This window comes from Ostrinia nubilalis, chromosome 26 (assembly GCF_963855985.1).
Source record: "Ostrinia nubilalis chromosome 26, ilOstNubi1.1, whole genome shotgun sequence".
Taxonomy (NCBI): domain Eukaryota; kingdom Metazoa; phylum Arthropoda; class Insecta; order Lepidoptera; family Crambidae; genus Ostrinia; species Ostrinia nubilalis.
The window spans coordinates 4,645,324-4,662,182 of NC_087113.1; the positions used below are offsets into that span (position 1 = coordinate 4,645,324).

Genomic DNA, 16,859 nt, shown 5'->3' on the forward strand with positions numbered 1-16,859 from the left:
GATGTCAATATTATTGTCAATGGTCGTGTCATTTTGACATTTTGCATTAGCGTAAAAAAACTTGCGCGGTTGTTTGTTGGGTAGTTTCGTGATAAAAATAATTATTATTTAATTCCCAAAATTTTTGATTGCGTATAGCCTTTACTAATTAAAATGCCTTTTGTGTTCGTCACAGGATTTCCTAGGGAGGTAAATTAAAATACAGAATTTTGATTTAAGTTTGAATCATGTACGCTGCAGTGATTTTTACCCATAGGTTTACCTACCATAATCTAAGAGTTTACTACCTATTGTTATATTTTTGCATCAAATTTCATTCGATTAAATTGATACATTGAAATTTAATTTATTCGGAATACCAACAGTAACAAAATGTAACTAAATTTTTTCCCATAAAAGCATCTTCTGAACTATTGATAATGCTTTATCACATCCACAGACAAAACTAGTTCCAAACTTCAGAAAATACTTCCGATCAGCACGCCTACCGCGTTACTGGATAACCAAAGTGATTGACAATCCGACCAAGCAAGCAGCTCTGATTGATTTCCAATCTTTCGGGGACGCTCTTAAGGCCGAGCAATATATCAACTCTGTGCCTTTCGTAAAAAGTACTACCTGCTATAACTTAACGGCTAGAATAACTAATTCTGAAGATGATACGTTCAGCTCGAGTAATCAATACGATGGACAATATGAGTACAGAAGAAGCCGTTCACGCGAACACAGCCTTGAAAGCTATGGTTATAGCCGTTCAAGTGATCGGGACAGGTCACGAAGTCCGTTTGAAGATCCGTCAAAACTTGACGTGAGAATTTTTTATATTTTTGTGTGTGCAGAGTTATCTTTTTTTTACTACAGTTGTTAAAGAATTTCCTAATCAATAAAATAATAATTTATTTTATTTAAATCATATTTTCAGTTGGAACTGGAACTTATAAGGAAGAAGAGACTTTTGATTGAAGAAGAAAGAAGATTGTTGTTGGAAAAACAGAAGTTGCAGATGATGAAGGTTTGTTGAAATAGAACCAGTTAAATAAGTATGGTAATGGTTTAGTTTTATGAGTAGTTAATCCTTTCATAAATAGCATGAATTTTTATTTTGTTAAAAGACTAGACTGTACACAAGGGTTCAGCAATATTCAACATTCTTAACAAAGAACAATTTGAGAATCAAATTGTGTAGGAAATGTTTCTACCACATATCTTATCCACATTGCATATAATTTTATCCAATGTTCAGTGTTGTCAAAATACAAATTACGTAGGTAGTTGATACCAAAAACTGATTTGAATACCTGTAATGAGCTTTCAAAAAGGGAATCTTCCATTTCATGACTTATTTTGTTTTCTATATTCGGGGTCCTGTAGTCTGGAATCTGGATACTTAAATGTCCTGATGATGATGACAGTTATTTATAAACTACACATTTTCGGTGAAACAAACTATTACGTAACATTCTATTATGAAATTGTGCCTTTGAAGTTAGTTAGGGCGGTTTCAGACTAGCCTTTTATACGTGCACGTATAAGTTCGTATTTGGAAGCGCATGTAAATAGACGCGTATGGTTGTCACGCGCAAAACTCGCGTTGACGTGCTTGTAAGCTCGTATAAATAAGCGCGAGCCGCGGTAGACACCACTACTGGTTCGAGCGAACACGCCCGAACGAAAATATGCCCATGCGTGATACGCGAGTCCCGATGTTTTAAGCGTTTATAAGCGCGTACGACCGTATACGCAGCGCAGAAAAAAACGCTAGTCTGAAACCGCCCTTAGCAAATGGTGTCAACTACTCAATTGCCTATTTTCAGACAACAGGAATGAAATGGCCATGTTTGGTCGTGAGCGAATGTTGCCTCGGGACCTTTATTTTATTTTGGTGAATTTCGCAGGAGTATGGGGCTAATGCTTGCGAAGAGTTGGATGTGAAACCAAAAATAGAATTTGGAGCTGGAAAATCGACATTGTTCAATTCCCACATAGAGATGGAGAGAGACCAGAGGAATCGGGACATGTTGCTCCGCCCGCAGTGGACTGGGAAGCCCGAGCCGAGGAGCCGGGCGCCCCGGTTCTCCGCGGAGCAGAGACCACTGGACCACATCCCTCAGTTCATTCTCCCAGTCAAAATAATCTTGAAATCGATGAAAACTGCCATCAAAAATGAAGCTCCAGATCTGCACGAGAGAAATATCCTGACTAAAATGATCGGCGGCAACTTACGCCGAAGATTTGCGATCGTTCTTGAAAACAGGCCGTATACACCGTCAGACAAGATAGTGCAGTTGTACAGGCAGCAGTACCCTATGTCTACAGACAGGGAGTTGATAAAGAAAACGTATCAGGACGTAAAGGCGTGCCACTGGCCAAAAAGGCAAAAGTCTCAGAAGACTCTTGATAAAATCGCTAGAAGGAAATTCGAGAAAATGCAAGCAAAGCAAATTGTCGACGGTGTCGATTCCGATACGCCAGGTATAAGATAAACACTTTATCTTCACACTAATCCGTTAGCGCGTTCGCGCCGAGGATTAGTTTGTGGTAATAAGTTTAAAAATATATTTCATGATGGCAAACGAGTTGAACTCGAAATGCTATCCAATTGGATATAAAAAAAACAACCGACTTTTGACCGAACATTCGCCTCTAAACTGTGAGCATTCATTTGATCATAGTAAAAATTGGGGTCAACTTAAAATAATTAAAAAGTCAAAAGATTACATTTAGAAGATTACTAACAAGATCTGCTGTTGGGAACAATGAACTACTTCAAAGACCAATCTCAGATTTCGTATGCTGCAACAGCATACTAGATCTAGCAGCAAAAAGGTCTTAAAATGAAGTTAAAAAATCTTTGTGGCCAATATTATCTTCATAAGCAGTTTTTTTATGTTCACCGATTTCTGTCAATTATAGTGGATTGATAAAAAAAAAATATTCGATAATATTTTTTGATAGACCATCACACCTAAAAGTAAAAAACGTGCACCTTTTTAAATATTTCTCTGTATAGGTACATCAACCGATGCAGCAGCTGTCGACGTGAAACCTGACCCAGACTTGGTAGTGAAAGAAGAGAAACCTATTGAGGACCCCGTACTCCGCCTTGATGGGTGGGGCGGTGTAAATGATGACTTTGACAAGAATGGAACAGAGTGGATCAATGATGGTGAAGGAAGCTTGGTGAGTTAAAAGAACGGTTTATTACTTTAATGCTGTGTAGATCCAAAAAAGAAAGAAATTTCAAACTTGCTAGTTATTTCAAGGTGGGATTGAAATAAAAAATATTACACTAAAATGGAATGAAGAACTCTATTTCTGAGTATATGCCCGAGTTGTGCCATCTTACGGCCGGTTCATACATGTCTCCGTTTTACTGTTCTGTTTTATCGTGTACGTTTTTTTTTCGTCGATGTGTTTTATTGATTTGTTTCGTCGTCGATTATGTGTCATGTGTGAAGTCGCTCATACAAACTAAATACGCCATCGACGAAAAAAAACGTACACGATAAAACGGAACAGTAAAACGGAGACATGTGTGAACCGGCCGTATGTATTACTGTATACAGAATACTGTGTCATGTGTGAAGTCGCTCATACAACTACATACGCCATCGACGAAAAAATACGTACACGATAAAACGGAACAGTAAAACGGAGACATTACTTTGACAGTAAGGCCTAGAACGCACTATGCGGTTAGCCGGAATGCGACGTGTCGCTGCGGTAGGCCGCACATCGAGAAATTGATTTACTTCTCTTGTTTCAGGAATGATCGCTAAGCAGAACTTTAAGAATAAGTGCATCAAATATTTTAAGTGATTGTGTAATGTGCTAATGTGAATTGATTGAACTATACAGGAATATAGATTATTAAAAAACTTTGTTTCTTAAATTATTTATTTCCGTTATTTTCTACACATTGATGGTAAAACAAAGGAGATTTATAGTATACTAAACACTTATTTATTACTAATCATAATAAAACAGACACGATCCTGCGTGACTGTATACATAGTCTCTTATTAATCAACAGTTATGAAGGCGAAACCAGCGAAACGATGTCGCTAGACAAATCAATAACTTAATATTTTGTGATTTACCCAAACATTACCCACATTAATAATTCCAGGGAAATCGGTAGAACACATTCTGACCCACAATATAATTCCGGGGATCACACATAGCATATCCTTCAATGAGTTATCCTTAAGTTAGTCGCCCTTAACATGAAGCTAGTTACAGATGGGACACCAAAACGCCGCACTTTTATCAAAAAGTCTAGCTACCTAGTTCTCTAAGAATTCCAGAAATAATCTCAATTTACAAGAATCGTTCCATTCCGATTTTTCATCTTACTTACGTTGCTTCTCGTTTTGCTTAGAAAATAAAGCACTATTTCGTCCACTATTACATAAATTCGAATGCAAAGATGTAATCAAGATTCCAGTGAGACTGGAGTTGAGAGAGACTCAAAATTCTTCATCTGATAGGGCTGTTTTATGTACTGTTGACAGCGCATAATTTTTTTTTCTTGCCTAGTCGCCCTATTGTAACTTTATAAGATTCCACCAGTCTAACCTCAATAATCCTCAAAGTCCTCATCATTCAACTCCATATCGTCAATGCCTGCGTTCTGTGATGCATCATTTGTATCGTTTTCACTATCTTGTACTAACTGTCCCGGTTCTTCGGTCTCTTCCGGATCTTGGGACTGTTCCGGATCTTGGGACTGTCCCGGATCTTCGGTCTCTCCCGGGTCATCTAACTGTTCCGGATCTTCGGACTGTCCCGGATCTTCGGTCTCTCCCGGGTCATCTAACTGTTCCGGATCTTCGGACTGTCCCGGATCTTCGGTCTCTCCCGGGTCATCGAACTGTTCCGGATCTTCGATCTCTCCCGGATTTTCGGCCTCTCCCGGATCTTCAAACTGTCCCGTGCCTTCAAATCGTCCAATAGGGTTCAGAGCGTCGTTCGTGAAATCGTCTTCCTCTGGGATATCTGGCGTTGGTTCTGATGACCCTTCTAACCCTAGGAGACGTCTCTCACGCAGTTCCTTGCGCTCCTTGAAAGATAATTTAGGGCCGGCTAGTTGGAATGGCTTGATTACCAGCGCGGTCTCGGCATCTGCAATAAGGTGGTAACGTAAGGACGATAGAATAACAAAGTACTGTGGTACCTCATGAAGTTGTAATAGGCGCCCACCCTCGGCTGAAATGATAAGAACCCCCTTCTTTCTATGAAAAAAAAAAAGATTCACAAAGCGCAATTTGCCAGCAGAAGATGCCAGCGATTAACTTGACGGGGCTATTCCCACCTCTCGTTCCCACCGCTGCAACTCCTGTGTAGCCAGGATCTACAGCTTGATCGCCAATAACAACCCAACCAGTGAAGGTCAAGTTCGTTCTGGGGGAAAGTTAAACTGTCATTGGACCCGCAACGAAATACGAAGAACATAGGAGGAGTTCGAAGTTAAGACTCGACTTCCCATGTCCGATTAACGTGACGTGATTTAATGGCATTCTGTCTCTTTAGGACAAACGTAAATTAGAATCATCATCATCATCATCATCTCAGCCATAGGACGTCCACTGCTGAACATAGGCCTCCCCCAATGCTTTCCATGCTGCCCTGTTGGTAGCGGCCTGCGTCCTTGAAAGATAATTAAATTAGAATGGAAGTTTGTATTACTTACTCATAGGCACAGTGCCCATGCCACAAAGCCGGTCGAAGGCAGCAAAGTCCCGACAGGTGGCGACGTAAATAGGCGCCCTCTTGACAGACTTCTTGCAGCTGACGGCGCCATTCTTCCGCATGAATTCCTCCACCTCTAGCTTTTTCGGCGGCTTCCCGTTTATGTACACTCGAACGACGAGGTTCGTGTTGATGCATAGAAGACGTTTCGTAACGTTCAGTTTTAACACCTGCGGAATACGGTCCAATTTCAGTCTGTTGGTAAGTATAACACAGATAGAACTTGCTTCTTTAACACCTGCTGAATACAGTCGAATATCACGAGTTTGTTGGTAAGTAAACTACCCTTAAAACGGGCATTGCAGGCAACTTTTAACCACATTACTTTGAACGTTATTTCAATGACTTAAAGGTGTAAAACATACTGGATTTTACTTGCTAGCTAGGTCTGATTTTTAAAAGACAAAGACAATTTGCAAGAATTCTAGAATAAGCTTCATCTATGTCCAGCAGTGGACGAAGAATCATCGTCTAATGGTAAATTGGCAACCACTGCCACACTGAATACAATAATATTTCTTGTAGATCTTCGTTGCCTTAGATTGCAACTAAGTACTTCGGTATGTATAAACGTACCTTTCGCGTAATATCCACTCCGATGGTACTGAAGCGATCGCAGAGGGCTTGCTCCTTTTCATTGTCTGCCGTTTTCACTATAGACTTGTACTGAAAAATAATATCACTAAATATAACTCAAAGGTGACTGACTGACATAGTGATCTATCAACGCACAGCCCAAACCACTGGACGTATCGAGCTGAAAATTGGCATGCGGGTAGATGTTATGACGTAGGCATTCGCTAAGAAAGGATTTTACGAAACTCCGCCCCTATGGTGGTAAAATGGGATCCACGCGTACGAAGTCGCGGGCGGCCGCTAGTTATCACTAAATTAGTACCAGAATTAACAGTTAAATTTACATCATCATATGGGTAAACAAGAGCTAATGGGCAAAAAATAATGAGACATGTACAAATAATGACTCCTTAAGAGAATTTGACTACTTACTTTTAGCAACTAATTTAATTAGTCTGAACAACTAGATATTTTAGATTTTGTTTATATTAAATTTGCCAGTTGAACCCTCTAAGTCTAAAGTGAACTCCTCATCTAGGGACAAGCTAATATATTCCTTAATCCAGTCATGGCTGCATTTTACATTACATCTTGCTGCTTTAACAGTATAAAAATGTAAATAACTTACTATATCCACGAGGGCCTGTAGTTCTTCGTCCAGCACCCGCTGCATCGGCTGTGGCAGCGAATAAATATCCTCCTTCCCATGCTCTAGTTTCTTTAGCTTCTTTTGTTCTGAAAATGCAGTTAATTGCACATTTCTTCAATATGGACACCAGAAAGCAATACATAGTTGTGTGTGCTCATGCATATGTCAAAGTTATTATCTTTTTGAATTTGAAGCCTTTTATTATATCTTGACTCTTTAGTTTTCTGTGTATAGTGGGAGGAATATGTTATAAATAAAATATTATTGTGTCTACTCGTTACAGCATTTGTGTATATTGAATTTTTAGGTATTTCATAATTTGTACATTTTTACAAACCAATTTTATATTTTGACTTACTCACCTTTGTATATTTGTTTGTCTGAAAGAAAAAACAAAATAAAATTAGAAAATCTTGTTAGCTAAAACACAGAAAAACTAAAGTTGAAATCATTAACATTAATAAGGGTGAATTTGCAACAAAAAATAGTCCGAAATGTCGTCTGCACATAAACCTTTCACAAATTGAAAAGCTTTCTCAGTTGAGTTTTAACCTTAATCTATACTTATAATAAATCTGTAGAGAGGTCAATTCTGTACATGAAATATATTTTCAAAATAACTATCAGGGGGTGATTAGTGATCGATACTGATGCCAAAAATGCAATCAGTAAAATTTTTGTCTGTCTGTCTGTCTGTCTGTCTGTCTGTATGTTCCTTATAGAAACAAAAACTACTTGACGGATTTTAACGAAACTTGGTACAATTATTCTTCGTACTCCTGGGCAGGTTATAGGATACTTAGGAATTCCCACGGGCACGGGAATTAGCGGGAAAAAACATTTGTATGAAAAATCTAAACCGCTTAAGTTAGACGCTTGAAATTTGGCATGCGGGTACCTTAGTAAACTCAAAGCTTAGTTACAACAGGATGTTGCAAAATTCCCACGGGAACGGGAGTTAGCGGGAAAAAACATTTGTATGAAAAAATCTAAACCGCGTAAGATAGATGAAGGGGGTAAAACGGGATCCACGCGTACGAAGTCGCGGGCGGCCGCTAGTAGTAAGAATATAAGTTTAAAAACTCAGAAGCAAACAAGCAAGTATTCACATACCTCCTTGAGGATATTTGGGCAGCTTTTCCGAAGGATTCGGCGGCTTCAAGTTTGTCAGGACCGGCAAGTTCATGAGCGGCTGGAATGTTCCCGGTTGAGTTATGCTCATAGCTGATTGATTTTTGTTTGCCGCCGGTTTTTTGTTAGCCTTCGGTTGATTTTTGTTAGCCGCCGGTTGATTTTTGCTCGCCGGTTGATTGTTCCCTTGCCCTTTCGGTGGACTGATATTCAATTTTGCAACGTCAACGTTTTCTCCTGCAATATAATTAAAACATACATAGAAGAAAAGTCTCACATATTTGAATTTTGACAGTTTTTTGTTTATGTTAACGTCTTCTGCAATCTTGATGACTGCCTGTGAATTGAAGACGTCTAGTACCAGAATCAAGATAATAGAATCAAGTGGAACTCGATGTACTTGTTACAATTCTATTGGCACTTGATAAAATGGTTACCCATCAGAAAAAATCGCTATTAAACTCGTATTCCGTTGAAAAGAGCGATCTTTGCGGGCTTAACACCATACTAGTACTGTGATACGCTGCATAGATCTAACTAACAAACTAAACTTATCTATTGGACAATCGCTGAACGCTTTGTGGTCTTACCACCATAGGTTTTCAGCTAGGATACACGATTCTCGGAAAGATATGCAGTGACAGTGAGTAACTACTCCGTGACGCTGTTAACGTAGTTTCGGATCTAGCTGTCACCATCGCTCATGCTGACATCTAGCTTTCGAGTGAGAGGGATGGCAACATTCGAAACTTCGGATAACTTTTTTCGGAGTAGCCCCACAGGTGTCCTCCAAGGGCCCCTATATGTTAAGCCTATTTCAGAGTGGAGGGAGACATGCTAGTTGAGACTAGCGTGGGCGCGTGTAAATCAAAAAGTGCTCCCGCCTCTTCGTGAGACGGGCGCGGGTGGCTCGATCCACTCGTATCGTTCACAGTGATATAGTGACTGCGCGTGTGGTTCTTAACCATTTCGACTCACTCGCCGAAGCGTGGCACTGTGAAGTGTGAACACGTAGACGCCAAGACCCAAAATCCTAGTGCAGTTTGACTGACGCCTTACAAGGGAAATTAATGTCGAGGCTGATACACTACCCCAGCACAGCGGCCAAAGTCCCGTCACGAAATGTGTGTGTTGGGTCCCGCCGTATAGGGCGGCTGCAGAGGAGCACCCCAGGTTTTAATAGGCCGATCTCCATATAACCTAGGTATGGACTGGCCATTTCCCTGGGGTAAAAATAAGGCACATCCAGACACAACAATATTTGTTCTGTGTGGTTTAAGTGCACAAACCGCGGAAGAGAGCCCCTCATAGACCCAGCCAGGAGATAATCGTAACGCGTCAGTCAGACTGACCGAAAATAAATGTGTCTATGCTTCGGATGGCACGTTAGCTTCAGCATGATTGAGTCACAATGCGGCATCATTTGTCCACATAACAGAAGAAGATTTAATTTTAATGTTTTAACGGTTCGAGCATTAAATCTTCTAGTTGCTAGTTTTTAAAATAACCCTGTATTCGTTCGTTCGTTTCAGCCACCACCCAAGGACTTCCACGACGACCGGTCCAGCCGCGTCAAGTGGCAGTGGGCATGGCACATAGCTCGTAGAGCTGATGGCCGTTGGGGCAGAAAAGTTCCCGAGTGGCGACCATGGGCCGGAAGACGTAGTGTCGTCAGGCCCCACACTAAGTAGACAGGCGATCTGGTGAAGGTCGCGGAAGGTGCCTGGATATGGCCAGCAAAAGACCAGTCGTCGTGGAACCCTGCATATAAAGATAAATTTACCTGTTGCCTCTATTTTCGCCCTCGCATCAGCTGGTATCTGCTCCACTACAGCTTTGCAATAATCGCGATCCGTATACGACGGAAACGTCATTCGGTATGTTTTGATCATTTGATCCAGTGGCATCCCAATATTCGCGTCTAAAAGTACTTCCAAGCGGGATCGCACCGATTTCCTCAGATTCTTCAAATAAAACTCCTTTGATATAATATTTATGTGCTCTTTCGCTATTTCATTTGCGATTTGACCAGCGGCTCTGTATCTCAGGATCGAGTCGTCCTTCAGTGTGGGCATCACACCCTTCTTCTTGCCCTTATTCTTCTTTGACTTTGCAGGTTTTTGCTTTGGGTAATTGGTGACATTACTTGGTTTGTGTGCATTCTTATTAGGTTCCCAACTTCTTTGTGGTGGATTTCCCAGTAAGGACTGCCTTTGCTCAACAGGCCCACCACTATTCGTTTGACCCTTGCCCATGTTTGGATTTGTCCATTTAAAGTGTGATGGTTGTGATTGTATTTCTTCCCTAGAAGTAGCTGCGTCTTGCCGGCCCCAAGAAGTTTGCATCGGATTTTTCCAAACACCTTTGGATTGGTTTTGTTTCGATTCCATATGTTTGCGATAGTTAGATTTTTCATCATTAGAATTTGTCTGATTTTTGTTCCAATTTTGAGACCTGTCTCCACTGGAGTCTTGATTAAACTGTTGTCCACTGTTCCACCGATTCTGAGCCGGAGTACTCAAGAGTGGTGGTTTGTTTAAAGTTACAGGGTCGTTGTTAAAGGAGGTTTGTTTCTGACTCCTATCATAGTTTTGAGAAGTGTAAGTCTCTGCGCGATCGGGTGTATATCTCTGAGAGTCGCGGTTGGATTGCGAACGGAAGTCACCTTCATCATACCTTCCCCGTTTAGGGCTGCCCCTGGATCTGTCACGATTATCACGCGGGGATCTGCTGCGGCGCCTCGAGGTGTTGTTGTCTCGGAATTGCTGGCTGCTGTCAGATTTATAGCTGGATTGATTCCTATTCTCTTGGGAAGTACCCTGTTGAGCGCGGCGGTTACGAGACCACTTGTCGTCAGTGTAGTTTTGGTAGCCAGACCCAGACCCTGTCTGAGCTTGTTCGCCAGACATTGGGGTGTACTGGGTAGCTGATAATGGAAGCTGTTGCGTTTGCCCAGCGTAGTCCATATAGGAGTTCTGTGGAAGATGTCGTACAACATGATAAAATTATACAAACTTACCAGTATCCAAAAGACGATCTCATTAGCGGCCGTCTTAATGTGCAACTTGCTCCAGAGTTTGACGTTGATAGCAAGCGTCAAAACACGTTTGGCTTTGCAAGTCACCATGTCACATGATTCCCAAAGGATTAGATGAATAAAATATATGCCATTTTGGAATGAAACGGTATATGCCTTTAGGAATCCAGACCCAATGTTTATTGAATTAAATAAGGCACTGACCTGGTCCTACAGAAAGTGGTCTAAAATCGAGAGCTCAAGTCAAACGCGCAACCGCATAATTCCGATCAAAGATCACACAGAAATGTGTGCATTTACTTAGGGTACTTTCAGAACATGCCATCGTTGGGCGCTAAGCCAACTGTGCAGAGCACTTAAGGAGGGAGCAATGTGGGAGTTTGCATCTTTGCATATCGCAAAATGCGCCCAGATAATCAATCTCTACTTTAAATTTCGCGCCAAACCCTGTGTATGGCCCAGTTTGCACCAAGGCAGAGTGCCTCGCGAACTCCTGTCTTTCCCCGCTGTCTTCTACTCCTACGTCGCACACCCGAAGGCGTCAGACGATTTGTAGACAGAATGCAAAAAACTGACACCTGACGCACAGCTCACATCTCTCCTGTCGTTTCGTCTCCTATCCGCTCGTCTCGTCTCCTCTCCGCTTTGGTGGAAACCGGGCCTATGCCTAAAGTGACTCAAGGAAAAAAGGAATGTACTCCGAAAGTAAATGCAATCTCTGACTTCGCGATCACATTATGTAGCTGCGCACAATGTCTGTGTTGGTTAGACAGACCCGCCATACATGGACAGTTCGTGATGAACATACACGTAACGCTCTTGCAGTCATAGATCAGCTTAAAGCTGCCATTGATCAACAGTTGGTATTAACTGCTCAACAAGACACAAGCGCGTGCGACGTGGAATGAAGAGCGCAGGCGAAGGTAACTGCGCGAGAGCAGTAGACAGTTCGAGCAGTCTGTGTATGCCTGGCAACTGCTTGACAGCACGATGAAATTTCAGTGCTGCCAACCGCGCAAAGCAGTCACAACTGTATTGTGTACGAATAATACAGTAGTTTGCTATGCAGTCGCAGCTTGAAGCCGTCGATACTACCTGCTTCAAGCTGTCCGTATATTACAATAAACACGGCAACACGGACCGCCGATCTCTGTCCTCTAGACCCCTCGCTGTGAACCAGGTGCCTAAAGATCTTGTCCATTGGAAAGTTAGGCATGCAATGTAACATAAATTGATGCACCTTGGTGTGTACAAATTCACAGTGATTGTTTTTGCGACAATGAGATTTCACTTTTAATTACTTATAGCTATAATATTATGTATTGGCATTGGCTGAGTCCAGCAGTTGTTTTCATTCGTCCCTTACGAAGTGAATGTGGCTTATGCCTGTGTGGAATGGTATAGAACCAGTGTGGAATATTATTACTGAGGAAATTACAATGATCTTTAACTGCTGACAAGCAGTTGGCTGTACACTTTTAGCAGCACCAGTATTCCAGTCATGTGAAATCCATGTCATTTCATGGCCAGGACTATTGCCCTACTGTCACACATGCTAGATATCTGAGGTTTTGTGAAAGCTACCAGTCTAAATAGACTGTTTAGCCAGATTTACTACAAGAATAAAAAAGGCTTTCAAAATGACTTTTAATATCCAACTTTGTTCCCTGGAGCCTTACTGGCTGGTGTGGCATTATGAAGTCTAGATCTGACTGGCTGGTGTAGCATTATGAAGTCTTCATAGTGCTGACACTCAATATACATATAGTGCATCAGCAATGTACCTGGCAGTCAGGAATATACTGAGCAGGTGTCCCTTGCACTTTTTATTTGTTAAATTGGCAAATAAAGTTGTCACTTACTTACACAATGTGTTACATTTTGAACAGATAGAACTGGCTGCCACAGAATACCAGCGTTATGGTCAAGGTCCTAACCTAGAGCATAGCACATGCTGAGTGGCTGCCATTTTGGTTCAAAATTAAATAAGTTATGTACACTGATCTCTGTTGTATTCTTACCCCCATAATAATAAAAAGTTACACAGTTGTTGAACACTGTTTTAAAATGACATTTCCATACTAAATGTCACTTTAAAACACAATGTTCAATCAACGAGCGTGTAAGTTAAATATTAGTAAGTAAGGATTTTCGACTAAATATTTTTTTTTTCTTTCTTTCTAAATCCATGGAAGTAAAATCAAAAGCAAAACTGACCTGTCCTGGTGGCACGAACATCATGCCTCCCATCCCGCCCATGAAAGGCATCATTGGCATCGTCATGGGGTCCGGCTGCCCTGGGAACCCTGGCATCTGATTCATGTACATTTGTTGACCGCTATAAGGCTGGGGACCGTTCCCTGGGGCTGTATAACTGGATGACTGATTAGTACCTCTTTGAGAGCCAGTGTAACTGCTCTCGTCTTGCGTTTGACGATACGGTTGTTGGGATTGCTGAAACGAGAATGAGAAAATATTGTAGCCTGTGTACTGTTATGGACTTTAGGGCCAAATATGATGGTTTTTTTTTACTATATTTTCATGAACTTGGTCCTACATTGTATTAAATTGCCATTAAAGTTTAAAGCCTTAATGTCATTGTGTTCTAGGAGTACTCACATGTTACTTTCATTAGTAATTAACTCATATTACAAAGTTCTCACATAGGTACATTATCTTATGTCTATTATTATTTTGGGCATATTAAAATCATCAAACTAAGCATTTACTAGACACCTTACATTTTTCTGTCGCACGTCTTCCACATACAACTGCTTTCCCTCCACGTACAGGCCGTTGATCTGTCGGACCAGCATTGCAGCGTCTTCTTCTGCGGCCAAACCAACGGTCACCTGCTTGGTCCCTCGACCCTCGTTGATCAAATTATCCAATATTATGTCTTTGAACCCGCATTTCGAGACGATAAGAGATTTTACGTCCCCATACCGCATCTAAAACATTATGCAGGGATAACGATGAATTTCATGTACAAAACGGGCAATAAATATCAGAAAAATAATGCTACATACACGGGGCGGCAGGTTGTGTATAGTGAGCAACATAATAAGTATTATTGAGTGGTATTTCTTCTTCCTAAAAATTGCTCGATCGGCGTTTTTTACAAAATTTTACAACATTTCGCACGAAAATAGGGGTAGATCCGCCGATTTGATTCCGCGAGATTTATTTTACGTTTTTTGAAAAACTTTACAGGAATGCGTGCAAACTAGCTTAAACTGAAAGGTTAAGCAATGAGCTTTTTAGATCAGTGTGAGGCCCTTAGATTCAATCGTTATTTTAGAAGTAACAAGCGTCCAAATATTTTTTCACAAAATGGTAATGACGTTTTCCCAATGGTAATGATTTTATTAAAATGGTAATGATCTTATGTTAATGGTGATGACGAAATATAATTTTATAGTAATACATTAAATTAAAATAACTTGAAAACTAAAATTTAGATATAATTGTTCAGCTAAACACCAATTTTATCTATGTTATTTTCCTAGCTAAGCACGTACCTATTAAAGAATGGGTTGGAAATAAAAGTAAAGGTATTCAATAATTTAATGAATTTATTGAATTTGGAACAATACGGACATTAGTTAAAATTTTTTTACGTTCCTAATATTATTCAGAATCAGAAAAAATATATATTTACACCAATGAGGATTTTGATTGAAAAATATGCCAAGCTACTCTTACTTAGACTTACACAATAGTCAACATACAAGAAATGAATAAAAAAACGTCTTTTCGTAAACTAATAAAAAACCTTCTCATTTAAAAACAAAGCTTAAAGAACAATGGGACAAAACGTCCCCAGAACTGTAGCACTTTAATACCTACCTTATATGATAGACCATGCTAATACCCGACCGATCTCTCTAGCTACAATCACGGCAAAGGTCCTTGACAGTGTGCTTGACTCTCTACTAGATAAATATTTAAAATCACATGATGCTCAATTCGGGTTTAAGCCTGGACTGTCGACCGAGAGCGCCATCCTTAGTCTTAAGCACACTGTCAGGTACTACACGGATCAGGGGACTCTCATTTACGCATGCTTCCTCGACCTCTCCAAGGCGTTCGATCTTGTGTCTTATGACATCCTTTGGGATAAGATGAGGAGGCAGGGCATCCCGTCAGAAGTATCACAAATATTCCATTATTGGTATGCTAACCAGATTAACAGCGTAAGATGTGCTAACGTTTTTTCTGAGGAGTATGGGTTGCAGTGCGGGGTGAGACAGGGTGGGCTGACGTCTCCCAGGCTTTTCAACCTATACGTAAATGACCTCATTGTTGCCCTTAGCAGTATGCGTATCGGATGCTGGGTAGATGGTGTTTGTATCAACAACATAAGCTACGCTGATGAAATGGTACTGCTGGCGCCAACAATGGGGGCTCTCAGAAAGATGGTGGGTGTGTGTGAAGTGTATGCTAAATGCCATGGCTTATTGTATATTGTGAAGAAGAGCGAATACATGGTATTTAAGGCCGCCAGTAAATGTCCAAACGTGGTACCTGACCTCTTGCTTAATGGGGTAAAGTTAAACAGAGCCACTAAATTTAAATATCTCGGACACTACGTTACTGATGACCTTAAAGATCATGTTGATATCGAGAGGGAACGAAGGGCGCTGGCAGTAAGGTGTAATATGTTGGCTCGCAGGTTTGCCCGATGTAATGACCATGTCAAGATCACTCTGTTTAAAGCATACTGTCAGAGTCTATACACGGGAAACCTGTGGACCACGTACTCGCAGAAATCGCTTAGCGTCCTTCGGGTCCAATATAACAACGGTTTCAGGATGCTGTTGGGCTTGCCTCGCTTCAAATGTTTGCTCAGTCGCACACTGACGGCTTCTTTGCTGTCCTATGCAAGAAGACTGCCTCGTTGCTCAGTAGGATACGGGCGAGCCCCAACAGTATCCTGAAGACCGTGGCGGAGAGGTACGACTCTCCTATTATCCGACATTTCCTTCGGCTACTTCTTACCGAACGGGTTGGATAATTAGTGGTATGTTATAATAAGTAAATTACTAACATAGTTGTATAAGGCACCCATTTACTAACCATGTGGATCATTGTTATCTTTAAATGAATAAATTGAATGGAATACTATAATTTTATTATAATTATGACAGCTCAAGTGTGACATGTCTCAGAAAAGTTATATCAAAAATAAAAATTCATAAGCAACCCTGAAAAAATACATACAAAATCACTTTTGACCAACTTCAAAGGGCACGACAGCTTGACCCAGGGACAATTCGACCCCTGCTACAACTCAAACCCTGCGACAACTTGATTTTTTTCAAAACTCAACACTTTTAACTTACTTCAAATGGTTTCACGACTGCTGGACAGTGGCGGCGTAGCATGGGTTGGCACCCGGGGCATAGCACAGCACAGCACCCCCCGTCATAAGTCCTTAATGTAAGTAAGTTGGGTATACATATAGCGGGGAGGTAAGACACCCCAAAATGGTCCTCCCTTACGCCGCTGGTGGCTGGACCCTACGACTGCTTAACCCTACGACCACTCGAACCCTCCGACAACTTACACTTGTGACCCTGTGACAAGTCGAACACTGCGACACGTCAACCCCTGCGACTACTCTGAGCATTTATTGTAGATACAGTTCAGGCATTGATTGATGGAGCTAAATGGTTTACAATAAGTATCATAGTTGAATATTTTGGACTTGTC

The 16,859-nt window shown here is 41.0% G+C and overlaps 2 protein-coding genes across 2 annotated transcripts; one reads left to right on the forward strand and one right to left on the reverse strand.

Annotated features, from left to right (window-relative positions):
- The first annotated feature begins 37 nt into the window (after positions 1 to 37).
- On the forward strand, positions 38 to 3,892 carry LOC135084546 (uncharacterized). The gene is made up of 6 exons (XM_063979312.1): positions 38 to 189; positions 440 to 808; positions 923 to 1,012; positions 1,896 to 2,472; positions 3,011 to 3,180; positions 3,767 to 3,892. Exons 1-6 carry the CDS (start codon positions 154 to 156, stop codon positions 3,770 to 3,772), a joined length of 1,248 nt encoding a protein of 415 aa, XP_063835382.1. The 5' UTR covers positions 38 to 153; the 3' UTR covers positions 3,773 to 3,892.
- LOC135084545 (uncharacterized) lies at positions 3,880 to 16,537 on the reverse strand. The gene is made up of 10 exons (XM_063979311.1): positions 14,174 to 16,537; positions 13,886 to 14,095; positions 13,362 to 13,598; positions 9,891 to 11,082; positions 8,090 to 8,344; positions 7,339 to 7,356; positions 6,956 to 7,062; positions 6,328 to 6,417; positions 5,693 to 5,921; positions 3,880 to 5,124 (listed from the first exon to the last, which is right to left on the reverse strand). The coding sequence occupies exons 1-10, from the start codon at positions 14,204 to 14,206 to the stop codon at positions 4,580 to 4,582; spliced, it is 2,916 nt and encodes a 971-aa protein (XP_063835381.1). The 5' UTR covers positions 14,207 to 16,537; the 3' UTR covers positions 3,880 to 4,579.
- Between the last annotated feature and the right edge of the window lie 322 nt (positions 16,538 to 16,859).

What these genes read in the sequence shown, in the direction of transcription:
- LOC135084546 (XM_063979312.1), top strand. Translation starts at nt 154, where the DNA reads ATGCCTTTTGTGTTCGTCACAGGATTTCCTAGGGAG. An exon ending in TCACAGGATTTCCTAGGGAG is followed by an intron (nt 190 to 439) that starts GTAAATTAAAAT and finishes TCACATCCACAG; the next exon opens with ACAAAACTAGTTCCAAACTT. An exon ending in AAGATCCGTCAAAACTTGAC is followed by an intron (nt 809 to 922) that starts GTGAGAATTTTT and finishes TCATATTTTCAG; the next exon opens with TTGGAACTGGAACTTATAAG.
- LOC135084545 (XM_063979311.1), bottom strand. Translation starts at nt 14,206, where the DNA reads ATGTTGCTCACTATACACAACCTGCCGCCCCGT. An exon ending in AAGACGTGCGACAGAAAAAT is followed by an intron (nt 13,599 to 13,885) that starts GTAAGGTGTCTA and finishes TTCTCGTTTCAG; the next exon opens with CAATCCCAACAACCGTATCG. An exon ending in GGCGAAAATAGAGGCAACAG is followed by an intron (nt 8,345 to 9,890) that starts GTAAATTTATCT and finishes ATTATATTGCAG; the next exon opens with GAGAAAACGTTGACGTTGCA.